This window comes from Pseudochaenichthys georgianus, unplaced genomic scaffold (genome assembly GCF_902827115.2).
Source record: "Pseudochaenichthys georgianus unplaced genomic scaffold, fPseGeo1.2 scaffold_728_arrow_ctg1, whole genome shotgun sequence".
NCBI classification, from domain to species: Eukaryota; Metazoa; Chordata; class Actinopteri; order Perciformes; family Channichthyidae; genus Pseudochaenichthys; species Pseudochaenichthys georgianus.
Window position 1 is genome coordinate 36,344 of NW_027263281.1, and position 23,454 is coordinate 59,797.

At 41.1% G+C, this 23,454-nt stretch overlaps 1 protein-coding gene across 1 annotated transcript in view; it reads left to right on the forward strand.

Annotated features, from left to right (window-relative positions):
* The window catches only part of grk3 (G protein-coupled receptor kinase 3), a gene marked incomplete at its 3' end in the record, with an annotated part of 72,889 nt that overhangs the window by 24,284 nt on the left and 25,151 nt on the right, over positions 1-23,454 (forward strand). The window contains exon 2 of the mRNA XM_034079802.1: positions 2,774-2,850. Within this exon, the coding sequence (XP_033935693.1) occupies positions 2,774-2,850 (77 nt within the window). The remainder of the gene's footprint in view (positions 1-2,773; positions 2,851-23,454) is intronic.

A 23,454-nucleotide genomic window follows, 5' to 3' on the forward strand; every position in this document is an offset into this window, starting at 1 on the left:
AACTCGGAATATCGGCTTTAAAATTAGGAATAACAGATGATTTTAGCAGTCAGAACAACTAAAGCAGCAGTGTTACTAAGAACAGAAACACCAAAGAGTCACATCTAATATAAATATATATAAAAGCATTTATTTTAATTGTGTAGCAGTGAGTTTAACATTTTGGCAGCACTGTTGAGCATTTTGAAAATGTATTTTCATGCCTCTGTGCAAGGCTGAGTCTTTCTATCTTTATAGCCACTGGTGTAAAGTAACTAAATTCATAAACTCAAGTACTACTTGGGTACAATTTTGAGATACTTGTACTTTATTTAAGTATTTCAATGTTTCTTTTACTACTTTGTACTTCTAATCCACTACAGTTCAGAGGTACATGGTGTACTTTTACTCCACTACATGTATTAATCCCTCTAGTTACTTCACAGATGTGGATGAATGATGTGAAATATAATCAAGTGTTAAATCAGACTTTAGTTCCACCTGGAGTAAATCCACAAGATTCAAACTAGCTGCACCTTTACCAGCTCTGAGAACACTTTCATGATCAATCATTATAAAACACATCATATATATTATTCTGTATATATATATTAGCAGATAGTGATGCTAGTTTGCTAGTTAAGTTTGCTCAACGATAATATTGCGACAAACACTTTTCAGTGCACATCACGCTCTGCCGCTCCGACAGGAAGCTCTGCTCTGAACACCTGAACGGCCCGTTCACAGACTTCTGGCGTCTTTTTTGTCAACAAGCCGAGGCGCAGCGGCAGTTGCACTCCTACTTGCAGCCATGCTTCTCGTTTTCTCACATGCTCTGGCAGCTAGCGCGTGGCCGCGTGCACGAGAGAGGGGAGGGACTTAGAGCGTGCTTGAGAGGAGCGGGACTGCAGGCACGGCTGCAGGGAGTGGAAGCAGAGCGCTGAACACACAGCGCTGAACACACACGGCTCTTATTAAAACGGCGCTTTTTCACGGGAGTACTTTTCCCCGTCATTCTTAAAGTACCGATACGAATGAAACGGAGGAATCGTACCATTTTTAACGAAAGGGTATCGCGGTACCTTTCAAGTATCGGTACACCGTGCAACACTAGTTCACACACGCGGCTTCTACATGCAGCAACACACACACACGGCGGGGATGGCGGAGAGAACTCGCTGAAATATTATTTATTTAATTTAAATAAAAAGCGATGTTAATTCTTTCTGTTCACAATTTGTTTAGTTAATTTAATAATATGTATTTTTGAATCAAGTATTCATCTTTGTCTTCATCGTTAGTTTCCACACGCCTAAAACAACCTGAAGCTACATCTAAAAGTTGATGGCTAAATAAGAGCGTTATTTAAGGCATACAGTAATAGTCGATTAATAGTTTCATTCATCGATTATCAAATTGTCTTTAGCTGTCGTTTAAAAATGTCCACTGAGCGTCCTGTAGTCTTTGACGTAGTATTCGGACGTGATCGTGGCAGCTTCTGTATGATTGTGATGCTTCTGGGACTCAACTAGCACCACCAGGAGGTGACGCCCGCGGGAGGTGCCGTGGTGTTAATGGGCCCGTGGGGGGGGGGGGTGCTAATTGATTCATCCTCCCAGCTCTGCTCTCATTAACACCCGTTCCCAGGGCAGCATGCTTCTCTCCAGGTCCCCCCGCTGCCTCCCGCGAGTCCCTCTCTTCCCACAGTTCAGTTTCAGGGGACAGGTGGCCGGGAGAGTCCCAAAATCAGGCTGGGATCTGGAGGAGGACGTCCGACATGTCTCAGATCAGCTGTTTATTACACTCTAGCACAAGTTACCTCTCGATGCAGTACATTAAAAAATCACTCAAACCCACCTGTTCACTGGTTTCTGCATTTCTATTCTCTGTCAACGCGTCTTTGAGTTTTTAGAAAAGCGCTATATAAGTGTCATCAGCGTTTCCGCCAGGGGGGCGTCTTGCCAGCATTTGACGCCCTGAACTCGAGCCGAGGGCGTCCAAAAATATTAATAATTCGAGAGAAGAACGAGAGTCTTTATCGCTTTAAATAATGAAAAGGAAAAAGGAGTTCCCTCTGTTGGAGGGGCAAAGGAGTCTGGTGGGATTATTTTCGGAGGATTGAAGCTCGGTTCCCCGAAATCGGCGGTGCCTGCTACGGGACAACAGGCTCCGTGGTAACCGTGGTAACATGAAGAGCCGTTCGGGAGCCGAAACAGCCGGCGCTTTAAGGGAGCCGAGCCAAATGATCCGGCTCACTAACGTAAAGAGACGATATCTATAAGGGACGGCTCAAGTCAAACTTCAAGCCCCCCCCCCACGCCCCCCCAGCCCTGGTCTGGCGGAAACACCGAGTGTCATGTTCTGTTATTAGTACGCACCACGACACCGAGTCAAATTCCTCGTACGTGTCGACCTACCTGGTGATAAACCTGATTCTGATTCAGACGGTGGCAATAATAATACGTGACACTTGTATAGCGCTTCTCTAGCAACTCAAAGACGCTTCATCTGTGCGATAAACCTGCAATATCGTAACACCTGTTTAAGCTCTCAATACTTTAACGTTACTTCTTTGAAACGGCTGCCTGCTACTCATTTCTTAGCTACGGTTGTCCACTTATTCTTATGACTTATGTTGAGCTCTTCTTGGTCATTATTGCTTTCCTTTTTACCTGCTATACCTCTTATAGCGTAACACCGTAAACTTCCATCGCTGTGGGACACATTCTGACTCTTATATATGACGATTATGTGTTTATTAATCTACTTTTTTTTCGCCCCTCTGTGTTCACAGTATTCGCAGTGTGATGCAGAAGTATCTGGAGGAGAGAGACGAGCTGACGTTCGACAAGATCTTCAACCAGAAAATTGGTAAGTGTCAGCGTTATCGTTGCAGGACACCAAGTGAAGGCTGCAGACCTTGAATGATGGTTGAAATGTGTTTCCGCTGCTGAAGACATGCGATCACTTTCTCTCAAGTCCCACCGGCGTCTTTTCAGATTAATAACACATTCAGTCCATTCAGAGTTCAAAAAGAAAGGGAGAAGGAGTCGGATTAAATAAGTGTAAACTTCTTCCGACCCCTTTTCGGACGTGTAATTAGCTAAAGTTTTGTTGTTTATTGATATCAGACAACGATACTACAGATTATTAAATTATTATTTAAATATTTCGTTTAGTTATTGCATTCATTTGTATAGTACTGTATCATCTTTTGTTTCATTTTCATTTTTTTTTTTTTTTTTGTATTGCTTTTTTTAATTAATTCTACCGTGTTGTGTAATGTTTATTCATACTGTTCATGCTCACTACTTGTAGCACTTCGGGATTTGAATTCAAATATGAAGTGCTTTATAAATGGAACTCATTATTATTATTTGTATTTTCTTTGGTTTTACACGCTCGAAAAAAATAAATAAACTAAACTAACATTTGAATGTAAAAGATGGAATAATATACTGCTGTAGAACCAGAAAATGTAGTACATGCATAAATGTGCATTATATATATGTACAGTATATAGATTGCTCAACAGTCACAAGATAGTCGTGTTTCTTTGTAGTTAAATATAGATATCGCTTGTTCTTTAATATTCATTTCATCTCAAATGCTATAATGTTTCTGCTTTCTCTGCATAATTTTTTTTTTTACTGAATTTCTTGTTATTTTCAACGTTTATGATGAATATTTTATGGTGGATTTACAATTGATCAAAAGTTGGAAGAGCTGATGGCTTTGAAAAAAAGATCTAATTGGGATTATTTCGATTGATGATGAAATATTCATGTTTGCTTCATTATTCACATCTGGACCAAACAAACCCGTGTTAGTTCTGAAGACTTCGATGTGTAGGCCGGGTTTACTCTGCAGCTCAACCTTTCGTCATTCTGTCTTTAACATCTATTTAACCTTTAACCACATAGCACTTCCTGTTATTTAGATGTTGCACTCGTCCCCATTTTGTCTTGATACTATCGATAGTGCTGCCCTTTATAAAAAAGCTTCTCTCGTTGTTTCTGAGGCGTTTTCACATCTCTTTCTGCAGCAGAGCAACCTGTGGACTCTGCAGAGTTCCGGTTTGTGTGAGAGGGGGCAAGTAGTGGAGTACAAATACTTCCTTACTGAACTTAAGTACATGTTTCTGGTGTCAATACTTTACTCCACTACTTATTTTTCTGATTACTTTTTACTTTGACTTCTTACATGTTGAACTCAAATACCTGTACTTTCTACTTCTCACATGTTGAACTCAAATACCAGTACTTTCTACTTCTCTCATGTTGAACTCAAATACCTGTACTTTCTACTTCTTACATGTTGAACCCAAATACCTGTACTTTCTACTTCTTACATGTTGAACCCAAATACCTGTACTTTCTACTTCTCACATGTTGAACACAAATACCTGTACTTTCTACTTCTTACATGTTGAACTCAAATACCTGTACTTTCTACTTCTTACATGTTGAACACAAATACCTGTACTTTCTACTTCTTACATGTTGAACACAAATACCTGTACTTTCTACTTCTTACATGTTGAACACAAATACCTGTACTTTCTACTTCTTACATGTTGAACACAAATACCTGTACTTTCTACTTCTTACATGTTGAACACAAATACCTGTACTTTCTACTTCTTACATGTTGAACACAAATACCTGTACTTTCTACTTCTTACATGTTGAACTCAAATACCTGTACTTTCTACTTCTTACATGTTGAACACAAATACCTGTACTTTCTACTTCTTACATGTTGAACACAAATACCTGTACTTTCTACTTCTTACATGTTGAACACAAATACCTGTACTTTCTACTTCTTACATGTTGAACACAAATACCTGTACTTTCTACTTCTTACATGTTGAACACAAATACCTGTACTTTCTACTTCTTACATGTTGAACTCAAATACCTGTACTTTCTACTTCTCACATGTTGAACTCAAATACCTGTACTTTCTACTTCTCACATGTTGAACACAAATACCTGTACTTTCTACTTCTCTCATGTTGAACTCAAATACCTGTACTTTCTACTTCTGACATGTTGAACTCAAATACCTGTACTTTCTACTTCTGACATGTTGAACCCAAATACCTGTACTTTCTACTTCTCACATGTTGAACACAAATACCTGTACTTTCTACTTCTTACATGTTGAACTCAAATACCTGTACTTTCTACTTCTGACATGTTGAACTCAAATACCTGTACTTTCTACTTCTGACATGTTGAACCCAAATACCTGTACTTTCTACTTCTCACATGTTGAACCCAAATACCTGTACTTTCTACTTCTCACATGTTGAACACAAATACCTGTACTTTCTACTTCTTACATGTTGAACTCAAATACCTGTACTTTCTACTTCTTACATGTAGAACTCAAATACCTGTACTTTCTACTTCTTACATGTTGAACCCAAATACCTGAACTTTCTACTTCTCACATGTTGAACACAAATACCTGTACTTTCTACTTCTCACATGTTGAACTCAAATACCTGTACTTTCTACTTCTGACATGTTGAACTCAAATACCTGTACTTTCTACTTCTGACATGTTGAACCCAAATACCTGTACTTTCTACTTCTCACATGTTGAACCCAAATACCTGTACTTTCTACTTCTCACATGTTGAACACAAATACCTGTACTTTCTACTTCTTACATGTTGAACTCAAATACCTGTACTTTCTACTTCTTACATGTAGAACTCAAATACCTGTACTTTCTACTTCTTACATGTTGAACCCAAATACCTGAACTTTCTACTTCTCACATGTTGAACACAAATACCTGTACTTTCTACTTCTCACATGTTGAACTCAAATACCTGTACTTTCTACTTCTCACATGTTGAACTCAAATACCTGTACTTTCTACTTCTTACATGTAGAACTCAAATACCTGTACTTTCTACTTCTTACATGTTGAACCCAAATACCTGAACTTTCTACTTCTCACATGTTGAACACAAATACCTGTACTTTCTACTTCTTACATGTTGAACTCAAATACCTGTACTTTCTACTTCTCACATGTTGAACACAAATACCTGTACTTTCTACTTCTCTCATGTTGAACTCAAATACCTGTACTTTCTACTTCTGACATGTTGAACCCAAATACCTGTACTTTCTACTTTTCACATGTTGAACTCAAATACCTGTACTTTCTACTTCTTACATGTTGAACTCAAATACCTGTACTTTCTACTTCTGACATGTTGAACCCAAATACCTGTACTTTCTACTTTTCACATGTTGAACTCAAATACCTGTACTTTCTACTTCTCACATGTTGAACACAAATACCTGTACTTTCTACTTCTTACATGTTGAACTCAAATACCTGTACTTTCTACTTCTGACATGTTGAACCCAAATACCTGTACTTTCTACTTTTCACATGTTGAACTCAAATACCTGTACTTTCTACTTCTCACATGTTGAACACAAATACCTGTACTTTCTACTTCTTACATGTTGAACTCAAATACCTGTACTTTCTACTTCTGACATGTTGAACTCAAATACCTGTACTTTCTACTTCTGACATGTTGAACCCAAATACCTGTACTTTCTACTTCTCACATGTTGAACACAAATACCTGTACTTTCTACTTCTGACATGTTGAACCCAAATACCTGTACTTTCTACTTCTCACATGTTGAACACAAATACCTGTACTTTCTACTTCTCTCATGTTGAACCCAAATACCTGTACTTTCTACTTCTCACATGTTGAACTCAAATACCTGTACTTTCTACTTCTCACATGTTGAACTCAAATACCTGTACTTTCTACTTCTTACATGTTGAACCCAAATACCTGTACTTTCTACTTCTCACATGTTGAACTCAAATACCTGTACTTTCTACTTCTCACATGTTGAACCCAAATACCTGTACTTTCTACTTCTCACATGTTGAACTCAAATACCTGTACTTTCTACTTCTCACATGTTGAACCCAAATACCTGTACTTTCTACTTCTCTCATGTTGAACACAAATACCTGTACTTCTACTTCCTACATGTTGAACTCAAATACCTGTACTTCTACTTCCTACATGTTGAACTCAAATACCTGTACTTTCTACTTCTCTCATGTTGAACTCAAATACCTGTACTTTCTACTTCTTACATGTTGAACTCAAATACCTGTACTTCTACTTCCTACATGTTGAACTCAAATACCTGTACTTTCTACTTCTCTCATGTTGAACACAAATACCTGTACTTCTACTTCCTACATGTTGAACTCAAATACCTGTACTTCTACTTCCTACATGTTGAACTCAAATACCTGTACTTTCTACTTCTCTCATGTTGAACACAAATACCTGTACTTCTACTTCCTACATGTTGAACTCAAATACCTGTACTTCTACTTCCTACATGTTGAACTCAAATACCTGTACTTTCTACTTCTCTCATGTTGAACTCAAATACCTGTACTTTCTACTTCTCTCATGTTGAACTCAAATACCTGTACTTTCTACTACTTACATGTTGAACTCAAATACCTGTACTTTCTACTTCTCTCATGTTGAACTCAAATACCTGTACTTTCTACTTCTCTCATGTTGAACTCAAATACCTGTACTTTCTACTTCTCTCATGTTGAACTCAAATACCTGTACTTTCTACTACTTACATGTTGAACTCAAATACCTGTACTTTCTACTTCTCTCATGTTGAACTCAAATACCTGTACTTTCTACTTCTTACATGTTGAACTCAAATACCTGTACTTTCTACTTCCTACATGTTGAACTCAAATACCTGTACTTCTACTTCCTACATGTTGAACTCAAATACCTGTACTTTCTACTTCTCTCATGTTGAACTCAAATACCTGTACTTTCTACTTCTCTCATGTTGAACTCAAATACCTGTACTTTCTACTTCTCTCATGTTGAACTCAAATACCTGTACTTTCTACTTCTCACATGTTGAACTCAAATACCTGTACTTTCTACTTCTCTCATGTTGAACTCAAATACCTGTACACTTGTAGCACACTTCAAAGCGTCAAACACTCTTTTACTTTGACTTGAGTAAAGAAGTTTAGTCAGTACTTCTACTTTCACCAGAGTATTTTTAAACACGAGTATCTGTACTTCTACTTGAGTACAGGATGTGTGTACTTTGCCATCTCTCGTTGTGTTGTTGTTGTCGTCGTGTTTCCTGCTTCCCCTCCGCTGTGTTTCCACTGCGTTCTGTCGTCTCTGAGTCAGTACCTCGGTGTCGTAGCAGGGGAGGGACCTCGGTGTCGTAGCAGGGGAGGTACCTCGGTGTCGTAGCAGGGGAGGGACCTCGGTGTCGTAGCAGGGGAGGGACCTCGGTGTCGTAGCAGGGGAGGGACCTCGGTGTCGTAGCAGGGGAGGTACCTCGGTGTCGTAGCAGGGGAGGGACCTCGGTGTCGTAGCAGGGGAGGGACCTCGGTGTCGTAGCAGGGGAGGGACCTCGGTGTCGTAGCAGGGGAGGGACCTCGGTGTCGGAGCAGGGGAGGGACCGAGGGACTTCTGAGTCTTTACTCACCGTCCAGCCTCTCCCCCGTGGAAAGACTCTGCGTTAATTCTGCTGCTTCCCTTCGTCCTTAGCTCCGCACCACTCTGTGTTCACTATCAGCACGTCTGACTTCCTCTATTCTGCTCCTGGCGTGCACATGGCTGTTCGTAAGGCTGCACGACTAGTAAATAATAACTAATACCAACATTGCACTTACTACGACTCAAACTGAATATTGCACTGAAACTAGAATTGAGATTAATTGTGGTTATCCGTGCTTAATGGAAACCAGTTTAAAACGGATGACACCCAACCGTTTAAAGCGTTTTGAACACTCGTCAGGTGACATCTGTCCCCTTTCTGACTTCCTCTGTTCTGCTCGTGGTGTGAGTAAGCCCGCACGGTTAGTACATAACACCTCATTGAGACTCTCTTTAGACTTGTGACATTAGAAAGACTCCACATGACCATCAGACATCTGCTCAGACACAGACGCAGAAGTAAAGTCTCATACCCAGGGCTGCGAGAAAAAAGAACGGATTATTTTGACGGATAGTTCCAGATACTTTGCCTTTACCTGATATTGCTCGAACCAGAACTCAAACGGCGCGGGACTTCCTCTGATCTGCTCTGACTGTAGCGTGCGCACATGGCCGTTAGTGAAGCGCCACGATTAGTACATAACAACTAATTGCGATGAATTAGACGTGTGATATGATTCGGGACATTAGAGGGGCTTAATAGGATCCTCAGACAGCTGACAGGTGCTGAAGGACGCTCATTTCGTCACATCCAGGCTGCAGGAACACGTGCGCGGTTAGTTTTTGGGCACGTGACTATTGTGTGGCTGTGAGGGAGTGCGGTCGTCTTTCAACCAGAAGGTCGTGGGTTCGATCCCAGCCCATGCAGCCGATGTGTCCTTGGGCTGGATACTTAACCCTGAGTTGGGAGGCGTGTGGCGCAGTGGATAGAGCCTTGAAGTTGGCATCAGGGGGTCACAGGTTCAAACCCCACTGCAGTCAACATGTCGTTGTGTCCCTGGGCAAGACACTTCACCCCAAATTGCTGCTGTGGGGATCGCCCACAGTATTGAGTATGAAAGTCGCTTTGGATAAAAGCGTCTAACAAGTGATGTAATGTACCTCCCGATGGCCAACGGTGTGTGAATGCTAGTTCCTAGAGCAGGGGTGTCAAACTCAAGGCCCGGGGGCCACATTCGGCCCGCGACTTCATTTTATGCGGCCCCACAAGAGCTTGCAAAGAATATAATATGTTTATTATACGGTTACATGCTACAGAAGCATGTTACCCATAAACTACATGTCCCAGAATGCATCTCAAATATGACTTTTTTCTCAGAATTTGCCTTTTTTTCTTCAAAATATGCATTTTTTTCATAGAATTCCTTTTTCTCAGAATTAGATTTTTATTTCAAAATGTCACTTCTATTTATTTTTTCTCCAGAATTTGGCTTTTCTTTTTAAATCATTTTGGGACATACGCACTGAAGAGACTTGCAATTATTTGCCCAAGAATTCTGCTTTCAGACGTAGTTAATTATGAAGTTATTACCCTATCCGATGATAATCCAATGCAGAGGCAATGATGTAATATAATACATTATTTTATATATATGATATATTTATATATGTATTATTATATAGTCTTAAAGTTACAACCGGCCCTTTGAGTGCAGTCATAATGCTGATGTGGCCCGCGATGAAATTGAGTTTGACACCCCTGTCCTAGAGTAAGGTGCACTGCTCTGTATGAATGGGTGAACGACATGTAGTATGTAAAGCGCTTTGAGGGGTCTTGAAGACTGGATAAAGCGCTATATAAGTACAGTCCATTTACCATTTACTAAGACTTAAACAATAAGTGATTGGGATTATTGAGACACATTGTAGACTTGTGATATGATTCGTGACATTAGAAGGACTGATAATATCTGACACGATGAAAATACCATGGCCTTCATGTGACTCTCATGCCGCTGCACAGACACACAGACAGGGGGACAGATCCACGGCTGCATGGAAACATTACTTATTGCGATTATCGACGGATACTTTCAGATATTTTGCCTTTAACCTGATATTGCACGAACTACGATTCTAACTCAACTCGTCTATTGCAATAAAACTCTACTTTTGATTGATTTTGCAGCCGTACTGAATGAAACCAGTTTAAAACGGATCACAATGAGACATCTAAAGATCTGTTCTTTTAACACATCAAGTGATATTCTGTTGAGTGCCGCGGGTCAGATTGTGACGTCAGGGTGTTTCAAGGTGGGAAGAGCTGTACAGAATAAAAGAACAAAGGGAAAAGCCTTGAATGGACTTGTCCTCGTGAGTGAAGTCTGGCAGCTTCTCTTGTTCTTCACAACGTAAAGCTTCTAGAAAGATCCAGCACGCGGTGACGCTGATCCTGTATTTAGGTAGGGATGGGTACCGAGCCCCGGGGCTGAATTATTAAACACCGTTAAGCTCCGACGTTATCGGTACCGGAGACATGTAACAAATATATGTATTATTGCTACACAAACATTATATTGCAGTTTTAGTTTCGCCAACTCCGTTTCTAATACGCAAAAAGATTATTTTTTGTATTTTCGATCTTTCCAATCCAGTCGAGATATCTCTCTCCCGTCTGTGTGCGAGGGGGCGGGGTGGTTTACACACACGCAGCTGCTACATGCAGCCACACACACACACACACACACACACACACACACACACACACACACACACACACACACACACATACACACACATACACACACACGGCGGGGATGGCGGAGAGAACGCGCTCCGAGGTGGACGATGCTCGTTGCCAAAATTGCATTAAGAGTTTAGCATGTGAGGGCACTAACACGAGCAATGTGTCTAAACATTTATAAAAAGCGCTCCACGTTCAGACGGAGGAATGCACCGACTGTCTTTCTAGCAGCTCTGTAGCCCCGTCCACGAGTAACGCTTCCACGCCAGGTGTTCTGTGTGCTAGCAGCAACACACGGAGTTAACTCCATGATACAAACATGGGTTAATGATGAGAGGAAACTGAGGTATTTATTTAGTTAAAGTTTCAGCTATTCTGTTCACAGTTCTGTCTTCAGATTATTTAATACCATTTGTTAAAACATTGTTTCTTTTGATGTGAAATATTATTTATTTAATTTAAATAAAAAGTTAGTTTTGTTCACAATTTGTTTAGTTATTTTTTCTCCAAAAGAACCGTTAAAAGACCGGACCGATAAGCGGTATCGATAAAAGTAGTAGCACCGTTAAAACCTTAACGTTACCCATCCCTGTATTTAAGATATATAAATTCTCTCGAGAGTGACGCCCGTATACAAGAGCTCCGTAGAAACACAGCTGTGTCTCTTCTCCGATGAACAGAAACATCTTTTTCTGGCACCACTTTAAAACGTTCTGGGGAAAAGCTGCATTTTGCTTTGAGGTGCAGACTAGGGTTGCCAGAAACTGACCATGATCAAAATCGATTATTCGGCAGCCCTGGCGAATAATAATCGATTATTCGACCGACTGGTGGTATGACCATTTACAATTATTAATACTATTACTATTATTAGCATATATATATTTATATATATATTGTGGTTGAAACTAAGCCAGAAAAAAAAAGAAAACATAAAAAAAAAATATATATAAATAAAATCGATTTTTAAAAATAATATTCGATTATGGAGACTGTAGCGAATAATCGAATAATCGCTGGCATCCCTAGTGCAGACAAACCCCTGATGGTGGTGTTGTTGCTCTTCGCCAATAGTTTCAGGATGTTGTGTTATCATGGTTCTGGAAATGTAATGTGTGCGTGCTGTGAGAAAGCTGCTCCCTGCAGCGGACATTTTGTTTTTTTGAAAAAGCTAAATACCAGCAGACATTAATTAAAGCCGAATATTTCACAACTTTGGAAATGTTAACCGCCATCTTTTATTCAATAACTGTTGAGATTTGGACTTTGGCTCCAACGTTATCGGACTTATTTCAAACACACACGTCTGAATCCGTCCGACGCAGAGAAAACTGAATCTAATTGTTACGGCTGCTGCCTCCCTGGTCGTCTGCGTGTTTTCAGCTGCGTGTGGTCTATGTAAATGAGCTGTGTGGTTGCCCTCCCGTCATTGGCTGCCAACGCCTGGTCCGCCCCTGAAGATTGCGTTTGGAGCGTGCCGGCCCGACGCACTCTGATCGCAGCGCACACCTGCTGCAGATGACTCCAAAGCGTGGGGACGATGAGCACTCTGAAGTAGGGTTGCCAGAAACTGACCATGATCAAAATCGATTATTCAGCAGCCCTGGCGAATAATAATCGATTATTTGACCGACCCCCCCCCCCCCTAACACTATCTAACACTTAGTTAGTTAGTGTTTAGAGTAGCTTAGGACTTTGTGACGGTTGCCTTTAGTCTAGCTGTGTTCTTGTAGAGACTCCTTGTGTCCGTTGAACCACTTTGATGGTGAGGGTTATTTTGGTTATTATTATATTTCTTTATTTAAGTCGGCTCCTTTTTTAGAGTCCTCCTTTTGTTTCCTGCCTTCCATTTTGTTTATAATAAAACCATTTATAATTATTACCGTTTCCAGCTGGTGTGTGTTGCACTTCCTCATCCCTAGTGTAACATTGTACAAAAAATAAAACAATTTATCATTTAAACAATAAAAATACAAGCAAAAATTAACTGTTCAGTATTTTTTAAACGGTGGTAGTGTACGATGTGGTTCATTTCACTAATGATGGTTGTCTTTCCTTCAGTCATTTGTGAAATGAGCCCAAAAGCAAATCACTACCACCTCATTAATCCAGAAATGGCCCCGTTAACATCCCGATTAAAGCTTCGTCTCGTGGGGTGTATTCTATTGATCGCTGGTATCTCTAATGTTCATCTCCACTGACCAGTTGAGTATATTAAAGTCTCAGGTCTTTCACACGTGTTAAAATCTTCATATCCGTCAACCTGGAACCCGTGGACGGTTCTGCTCGTACGCGTCCTGGTGAGGTTTATTGAGACGACACGCTGCCCTGCTTATCCTCTCGCATCTTTCTCCCTCTCCTTCCTCTGCTTCAGGCCATTAGTCCGGCGCTCATTAGCTTCGTTAGCTCGACTCACAGCAAACACTTGATACCAGGCCAAAGTGCTTCTGGGACATTTGACATTCCAGGCGATTAACTGTCCCCCGCTGAATAAAGGTCCTCTAATGTGGACGCTTTGTGACGGAGAGCAGAGCACTTTACTCCGTCTCGTATAAACAAGGATTTAGATGATTTTGCGCTGACCTTTCAGCAGGATATCGGCCCCGTCACTGGCCGTGTTTCCCCACAACTCTGAGGTGCCGCTAGTTACTCAGAGACAAGCTAAGCTGGCCCGCCTTAAGTGAACATACGCATCCAGTAAGTGCGTCTCAGTGGTACTATAACTTCTGTGTCAGTCACACGAGGACAAGGGGCTTAAAAATACTGTTTTCCATTGACTTGCATCGGGAATAAGACGTCGATGAACCAGGCTTTAATGTGTTTAGATGCAAAGCAACCTCCCAGTGTGAATACTGAAAAAGCCCCCGTGTGAATCATTAGGTTGGAAAGTTAGCTAATGGCTGAATTCAGAGGTATTTCTGTTCTTCTGTTTGTCGGGCGAAGTTGAGACCAGATGTTAAATAGCATCTGGGACGTGGGGTTTAATTACGAGAGGCGGGCTCTAAGGGGAAAGTGTGCATGCTCGATGGGCCAGTTTTAATTGATGCCTTCTAGCAATCTCCACAGGAATGAACGCGATCCAAAGCTGATCTAATTATCTTTTTTACATCTGTAGGATAACCCTCTCCACTTTAACCGGCAATGGAACAAGAGAGCTTGGCTTGGGTTGTAAAGTGTTGGAGCATAACACGAGACCGACACCAGAGCAAACGTGAAGATATCAAGGCCGCTCCGATGAGAGGAGGCTCGGCCAGTAGGCGCTTTCACACCACGTACTTTGCCGCACTTAGCTCCCAGCACTTAGTACCCAGCACTTAGTTCCAGGGTTGCCAGAGTCCCGCGGGAGAGTAAAAAAAATAAAAAAGGAATTCCATTGTTTTCTTTACTGGAACATGTTTAACAAACAACAAACAAGCATGTCATCACAACGACGTGGCCTTGAAGTGAAGTTGGTAATGGCCGGCTGTGCTGCGTCTTTCTCTGTAACCTCGTTGGCTTCGCACTCAAATGCGAACGCATTGTTGAGGTTGAGCTGTGATAGACCAACGTCTTTTCGCAGAGCTTGCATTTAACTTCCTTTGGACTTGTAAGTTCGAAGTAGTTCCACGAGGAGGAACTCTTTGTACCTGCCGCTTTGTTCATCTTTAGTCGCACGTGTGAAGGAGGGGGGGGGTCGGTGTGTAGCAGCTGCAGCAGCAGTCTGCTCTGCACGCAGGCTTCCTCCAAGTTCACAGTAAAACAAACTGGTGGTGTGACCAATGACCATTTACAATTATTAATACTATTACTATTATTAGCATATATATATTTATATATATTTTGGTTGAAACTAAGCCAGAAAAAAAAATATACATAAAAAAATATATATATATATATAAATAAAATCGATGTTTAAAAATAATATTCGATTATGGAGACTGTAGCGAATAATCGAATAATCGCTGGCATCCCTACTTAGTTCCCAGCACTTAGCTCCCCCATGAAACTAAGAGCCGATCGCGTTCACACCGGAATAAGTTCCCAAATATTTGGTTTTGCATGAGAGAAGAGATAGCTGTCCAACGCGTTAACACGTAACGGCGTGTCACCAGAGAGGAATCCACGTTACGTTTTCAACAAATCAAAACCACCTGTTGCTTTATGAACAATCTATAGCAAACCAACAAGCTTCAAATACGATATATTGATATGTTTAAGATTACCGTCAAAGTAAGGAATCTTTAGAGACAGACCCTCGCCTGAAAACACATTTCATTTGATGTTAGGCGTTTCATTTGCATAACATTCTCCAAGATAATCTGTCCTGTCGCGAGAAAGAGTCATTCACGCTTTAATAATCAGCCTGCCTCCGTAATTGTTAAGCCCTCCATCTGCGTCTTAATGCTGCAGGAGTGCTTTGGATACGGACGAAACCGTCATGCTTCAACAAAGCTGTCTTATTGAACTGTCTCTGGCTTCATTGGGCTTGATTCTCAGGTCAACAATGTGACTACTCGACACCCCAACCTCCATTTCTCCCTAGAAACATAACTGATCCAGGGCTCGAGAGTAACGGTTGCCAGGTTGCCATTGGCAACCATTCATAAAAAATGTCAACCACTTCTTGGCCTTTGGTTGCCATCCGTGGCAAGCAGTTTTTAACATGAAGAAATAAGGACAGCAAAATGTGCGACCCAAAATAGATGCATGTTAATTATTTGTTGTACTAAGAGTGATATTTAATTATTGTTGTGACCGGTCGGAACCTGAGACTTAAGTTGCACGTTTACTCGCGTGCACCGTGTGTTTGTTTTACAAAACATGGCGAAGCAGATTAAGTTGTTTGACTGTGCGGTAAAAAGTACAGCCAACATCTCAAAGTGATTCAACTGATACAGCTCAAGGTGAACCCGAGCGAGAAGCAAAGAGGAAATGTGTAAAGTCTTGGGAGGCGAAACATTTCAATATGGTCGAGCTGCGGCCGCGGCCAGTACACGGCGGTACACGACACGCCCACCTGACACGACACTACGGTGGCTGAGAGGCACCACCGTTAAAAGCGAATTGACGAGATTTACATCATACAGCCCATATAGTATAAACATTGATTTTAATTTCTTACAGTAGGAGAGGTTTTGGGGTTTAGGATGGAAGATTAGGATTAGGTAAAAAGGTAGGGAGTGGTTAGGGTTAGGATGGGGAAGGGAAGGGATAGATTGAAGGGAGGGAAGAGAACTGCTACCCGGGAACGTTCATACTGGGTAGTTTATTTAGTTTAAAAAATATTATCCAACGAGTTAGAGACCACAAAGGAAGTGTAGTACCGCCGTTTGGCCACAAGACTCCGGCGCACTCCTGGGGGCTTGGTTCAACCTCCACTGTCCGCAGCTAGACCCTTCTCAAACATTCTGCGTCGTTGTGCATCCACTTCCGGTAAAAGTTCCTTCAAAATAAGAGTCCCGATCTTATTACTACCAAAATGAAAGTGCTAAACGAAACTTTACCATAGGAAAATATTGGCATACAATTATAATCACTTCTCTAAAAAAACACATTTTAAATATAGTTGGACATATCAAAGGTAATTTACAGCATTAATAATGAATATCTAATTCTTAACTGTGAATGGTTTTCATTTATTTAATTTTAATTAGAAAAGTATTAGTCTGGCCAATCCACGACTTCAATGCTGAAGGGCCAGTGGATCTGTGGTGGGGGTCAGCACAGAGGTCAATAAAACCCACATTTGAAAGGAAGACAACGGATGACCAAGAAATATCCGTTAGCGCAGCTAGCTAGCACCAGATGCTAACAACAACAATGCACGTAAGGTCTCTCTCTCGCTCGGGCCACACACACACACACACACACACACACACACACACACACACACACACACACACACACACACACACACACACACCCTCCCGGTCCTCCAGATGGCCTGCCGGTGAGCGTGGAAGTGTGGTCTGCCTCAAGCGGGCGGCAGGAGCTTGTAGACGGTATTTTAAAGTCGATGCGCTCTGAAACTACGGGGCGGCCGAGGAAAAAACTGTGTTAAAATAATTAGTGGCGTACATTTTTTTTTATTATCTGTATCGGTCTTGAGAAGCAGGAAGTTATCGGTATCGGTTTCAAAAAACCAATATCGTGCATCCCTATTAATTACTTATTGTAAAGCATTTGAACATTCTTTTGCCTCACATGTTCATTATTAGGTTGATGTATAACTGTATAGTATCTTAATCATTTAAAATATAAGGTGACTAAAAATGGCATCCGTATTTTCAGTTTTGGCAACCACAAGCTGATGCCTGGTTGCCTGGCAGCCACTTTTAAAAGTCAGCATTGAGCCCTACGCAACATACTTTCTGGCACAGAGTGTGGACGTATATGGATATGAACGAGGATACATCGTCCCAGGCGCATCGGATCTTCTTCTCAATAAATCCTCTCCTGGTGTTTTCGTTAAACGTGTCTGTGTTCGACTCGGAGGTTCAGCCTCAGAGCCGGACGGTGATTTATCGGTTGCATAAAGCTGTGCTGCTTTTGAGTTTGCTTTTGAATTCGGCACTCTTAACATTAATGTTTTGTCCTTGAGCACGAAGAGACTGTCATGACAACGAAGGTCAGAGAGAAATCACTGCAGAGCTGCAGGAATGTTCTACCTGCAGGGCGCAGATGCACTGGGAAATGGAGCATTATTTAGTGAGGAGAGCAACAATAACATGTACTTTGGAATATGTTAACGAGGAGGAGAATTCTATTGGAATATATCAGACAAAGGAGAGAGAGAGGAGGATTAGACGATATGGATATTTATCAATAATCAACTTTGTTGTGACTGAATACTTCAATACGTATGGGATGATCCTGTCTGTCTTCTTCTGCTGTTCCCTTTAGTGTTGACTTCCCGTCTTTATTCTTCTTCTGCTGTTCCCTTTAGTGTTTACTTCCTGTCTGTCTTCTTCTGCTGTTCCCTTTAGTGTTTACTTCCTGTCTGTCTTCTTCTGCTGTTCCCTTTAGTGTTGACTTCCCGTCTTTATTCTTCTGCTGTTCCCTTTAGTGTTTACTTCCTGTCTGTCTTCTTCTGCTGTTCCCTTTAGTGTTTACTTCCTGTCTGTCTTCTTCTGCTGTTCCCTTTAGTGTTTACTTCCTGTCTGTCTTCTTCTGCTGTTCCCTTTAGTGTTTACTTCCTGTCTGTTCCCTTTAGTGTTGACTTCCCGTCTGTTCCCTTTAGTGTTGACTTCCCGTCTTTATTCTTCTTCTGCTGTTCCCTTTAGTGTTGACTTCCCGTCTTTATTCTTCTTCTGCTGTTCCCTTTAGTGTTTACTTCCTGTCTGTCTTCTTCTACTGTTCCCCTTGGTTCCCTGTAACAGTTTACTTCCTGTCTGTCTTCTTCTACTCTTCCCTTTAATGTTTACTTCAGCTGTTCCCTCAAGCGTTTACTTCCCGTCTTTATTCTTCTTCTGCTGTTCCATTTAGTGTTTACTTCCTGTCTTCTTCTGCTGTTCCCTTTAGTGTTGACTTCCCGTCTTTATTCTTCTTCTGCTGTTCCCTTTAGTGTTGACTTCCCGTCTTTATTCTTCTTCTGCTGTTCCCTTTAGTGTTTACTTCCCGTCTTTCTTCTTCTTCTGCTGTTCCCTTTAGTGTTGACTTTATTTATATATGCCCTAGAACGCCCTCCTCTGAAGTCTCTCACCTTGCCATGAACTCTAAATCCTTAAAGGGGGTTCGTGTCTTTTTAAAATATTCTTACAAAGTACAAGTAGGATCCCCTTTTTTCTAAACATCATTTACATGGCCGGTCTTTTTGAAAAGCCAGACAAAAAAATTAGGGTCTGGCAGAATGGCCATTATATAATTCACATTATGTACGCTCTAAATCTAGCCGGCAAACTGGCCGCCACTTCACCTTGAATACTTTCAGAAAGAAGTCCTCAATCAGAGCCAGTTCTGTGGTGTGTGTTGCTAACTTTGTTTCCAATGGAGGGTGCTTGATTTTAAATAGGTTTCCATACTACTTCTACCTGTATGACCATGAAGGGTACTTCGTTTGTGCGTAGTTCTGAAGTAGTGGATGCTGTGGCATTTTAAAACGTCAAACCTGCACGAATTATTATACTAATAGTTCTCATTTTAGGCATTTGTATTATCCCCGACTGTGAAAAGGTTCTTTCAGCTCATTGTTCTGTTTTGGACATTTTAGCCTTTCGTTGGGCAGACGCATGCTTGCATTCGTTTCTCGCCTCCGGGAAGTTCACTTATTTTTAGAAATTAGTCACAGACCCAGATGTGACCGTTACTTGGTCCGGGTCCAGACTTTTGATGACGTATATTTAAAAGAGCCTCATAATATGTGACCTGCTCTATCGAAATCAGTCGCCTTGACTCGAAGACACATTTTGAATTGTACACACTGCTGGAAAGAGGAGAGTCCTAGCTTACTAATCAGGATTGTTTTTGTTCTCCAAATATTAAGCGAAATATGTCATATTATATAATGACTGTTACAGAGTCATCATTTTGAGAAAAAGGCCTTCAAAGTGTTCTTCTCTGGAATCCATCGATCTGATTGGTTATCAGCAAATGATCAAAAATACTACGGAGGGAAGATATTTTCGTTTGGATTACTGGTCTGGGGGAAGCGTGTGCGTGTGTGTGTGTGTGTGTCGGGGAAACCCTCAGGAGAAACACCGGCTGTTGTTGTGACGTCAAGTTACTCCGTTCTCCGCTTGTAATTATGCCGAAGCTTCAAAGTTGTATTTATCATCTGAATTTGCCGAAAACAAGTTTAATATTCTGAAAGCCGAGACTTTGTTTATTTGAAACTAGATGAAAACAAACCGTAACGGACCCTGCCGTGTAATTTATGATCACTATACGCCTTACGTTCATAATGTCAGCGGAGGGAGGGGGGGCGGCGCTGCGGAACAGCAGATGGCGAGTGAGAGCTGTCTTCGTCCCTTTGCACGCTTCAAACATGTATTTATTGTGATGTTGGAAATAAAAGTTTCATATTCTGAAAGCCAAGATTTTGTTTATTTAAAATCAAACAAAACACCCGAACCCCGAAAAAATAGTTTTTTACGCAAATCCACGTTTATTCTGAAATGAGCCGTTGAGACTTCCGACTGATTTCGATGCAGCGGGTCACATGTCGGTTGGCTAAAAGGGCATCTGGAGAAATCGGCAGTGTTGTTGAAAGTAAAAAAGAAAAAGGGCGTTTTTCCCCGCTCTGTCGTTGCTGCACACTTTCACCAAGTTTTACAAAACATTCGACAGTAGTTTCTCTCCACGGTGCTGCTGACAAACAGACCGAGCCCACTGGAAACACGATATTCATTTTGGATGTACCTACGGAGATTGCATCGTCTCAAAGCTCCGCCTCCGTTTACATCTGTCGGTCATCTTTGCTTCTTATTCTTATTCCTTCTTCTCCTTAATCCTTTTCCTCTTCGTTCTTCTTCTTCATTCTTCCCCTAACATTCTCTCTCTTTCTCTCGCCCGCCCCGGCGCCCTCTCCCTCTCTCCCATCTGTCAGACTTCTGGAATGGATGATGGAGAGTTGCGGGTTGCCTAGCAACTGCGCGTTGCCATGGAAACCCCGACCAGTAGAACTGCTGCATTTGCTCGTCGGCCGGGGAGAAATAAAATTGATTAAAGGAGGAATAAAATAGGGTGGTGAGAGAGGGAGGGAGGAAATGGAGAAGATGGCGTGGTGTTTTTTTTTCTTTTTTTCTAATAAATGGAAAACAGCCTCAGAGATCTCGTTTCCCAGAATGCATTATTTTTTTTGTATGTCAACAGACTGTCCTCGCCTCCGGCCTCCTCACGTCTGTCTCACCCGTCGTGATTCACACTCTCGCATCACAGGAATCTTATGAAGGCATCTATTAGAAACACACATTTTATATCCTTACTGCATCATTATAACATTAACATCAGTGAGAGGCGGAAAACCCACTATATCAGTATGTAGTGTCTCTACTTTAAAGAGTCCTCTCCTGCTGATGTTCAGGTGTATATCAGTATGTAGTGTCTCTACTTTAAAGAGTCCGCTCCTGCTGATGTTCAGGTGTATATCAGTATGTAGTGTCTCTACTTTAAAGAGTCCTCTCCTGCTGATGTTCAGGTGTATATCAGTATGTAGTGTCTCTACTTTAAAGAGTCCTCTCCTGCTGATGTTCAGGTGTATATCAGTATGTAGTGTCTCTACTTTAAAGAGTCCTCTCCTGCTGATGTTCAGGTGTATATCAGTATGTAGTGTCTCTACTTTAAAGAGTCCTCTCCTGCTGATGTTCAGCTGCATATCAGTATGTAGTGTCTCTACTTTAAAGAGTCCTCTCCTGCTGATGTTCAGGTGTATATCAGTATGTAGTGTCTCTACTTTAAAGAGTCCTCTCCTGCTGATGTTCAGGTGTATATCAGTGTGTAGTGTCTCTACTTTAAAGAGTCCTCTCCTGCTGATGTTCAGCTGCATATCAGTATGTAGTGTCTCTACTTTAAAGAGTCCTCTCCTGCTGATGTTCAGGTGTATATCAGTATGTAGTGTGTCTACTTTAAAGAGTCCTCTCCTGCTGATGTTCAGGTGTATATCAGTATGTAGTGTCTCTACTTTAAAGAGTCCTCTCCTGCTGATGTTCAGGTGTATATCAGTATGTAGTGTCTCTACTTTAAAGAGTCCTCTCCTGCTGATGTTCAGGTGTATATCAGTATGTAGTGTCTCTACTTTAAAGAGTCCTCTCCTGCTGATGTTCAGGTGTATATCAGTAGTGACACATTCACACCAAAACAGAACAGAAACTGAGCTCTTGTCACCAGGCGGTTTCTCACCTCTCTAATCTCATATTTAGGGTTTGGCTTGATGGTAAATGTTGAACCTCTTTCTTATAAATGGGTACGTGCAGGGAGGGGACTAACCAACAAGGTAATGTACTGCAGATACTTTGCAATTGCATGATTATGTACTCGACAGTTTAGCAACACTTCTCTGACAGAACTTGCATTGGGAAAGTGTTTTGTTTTTATTGTATGATAAGGATTTGAGAAACCATTTAAAATTGACCTTAACATGTACTCACTTCTTCTTTGGAGTCTGTTTACAATTTCTACTTTGAAAAAGGAGTTTAAACCTAAGCTGCCATGTGGCTTTTATTTTGAAAAACATGCCTAAACCCAAGTTTCCTTAGCCAAACAGTTATCCTATGGGGCTTTTATATTGCAAAAACAAGCCTCAATTGAACTTGCTGTAACTATTATGTTAATGTATGTGGCTTTTGTTTTGAAAAGCAAGCCTCAACTAGAGCTTCCTGTATCAAACTCTACGGGGCTTTTATTTTGAAAAGCAAACCTAAAATGATGTTTCCTGTAATTATAATAAAGTTACTTTATGCAGCTTTTATTTTGAAAAACAAGCCTCAACTTCAGCTTCCTGTAACAAACAGTTACTCTACGGGGCTTTTATGTTGAAAAGCAAGCCTAAACCTATATTTCCTGTAATTATACCATTACTCTACGGGGCTTTTATTTTGAAAAGCAAGTCTAAACCTATATTTCCTGTAATTATACCGTTACTTTATGCAGCTTTTATTTTGAAAAACAAGCCTCAACTTCAGCTTCCTGTAACAAACAGTTACTCTACGGGGCTTTTATTTTGAAAAGCAAGCCTAAACCTATATTTCCTGTAATTATACCATTACTCTACGGGGCTTTTATTTTGAAAAGCAAGTCTAAACCTATATTTCCTGTAATTATACCGTTACTTTATGCAGCTTTTATTTTGAAAAACAAGCCTCAACTTCAGCTTCCTGTAACAAACAGTTACTCTACGGGGCTTTTATTTTGAAAAGCAAGCCTAAACCTATATTTCCTGTAATTATACCGTTGCTCTCTGGGGCTTTTATATTGAAAAACAAGCCTAAAACGTATGCTGTGTTCACACCGGACGCTCCAATCGCACACGTTTCACCGCGGCTTGCCGTTTGTTTTATCGCGTAATTCAAAACAGACATACCGTTGACGTGCCGCGCTGTTGACTGACAGTTGAGCTCGTTTACACTTCTATGCAAGATCGTTTTGGTTGTTTCTGTCCTTGACTATAGATATAACAACTATTGCTGCTTTGTACCTTCTGTGGAAGTCCTACAAACGTAGCAGCAAACGCCGTCGTGTCTGGGTTCTTATTCTCCTCCAAGCCAGCTCCTTCTTGTTGCGGTCCCGGTAGATTTACGATATTGTA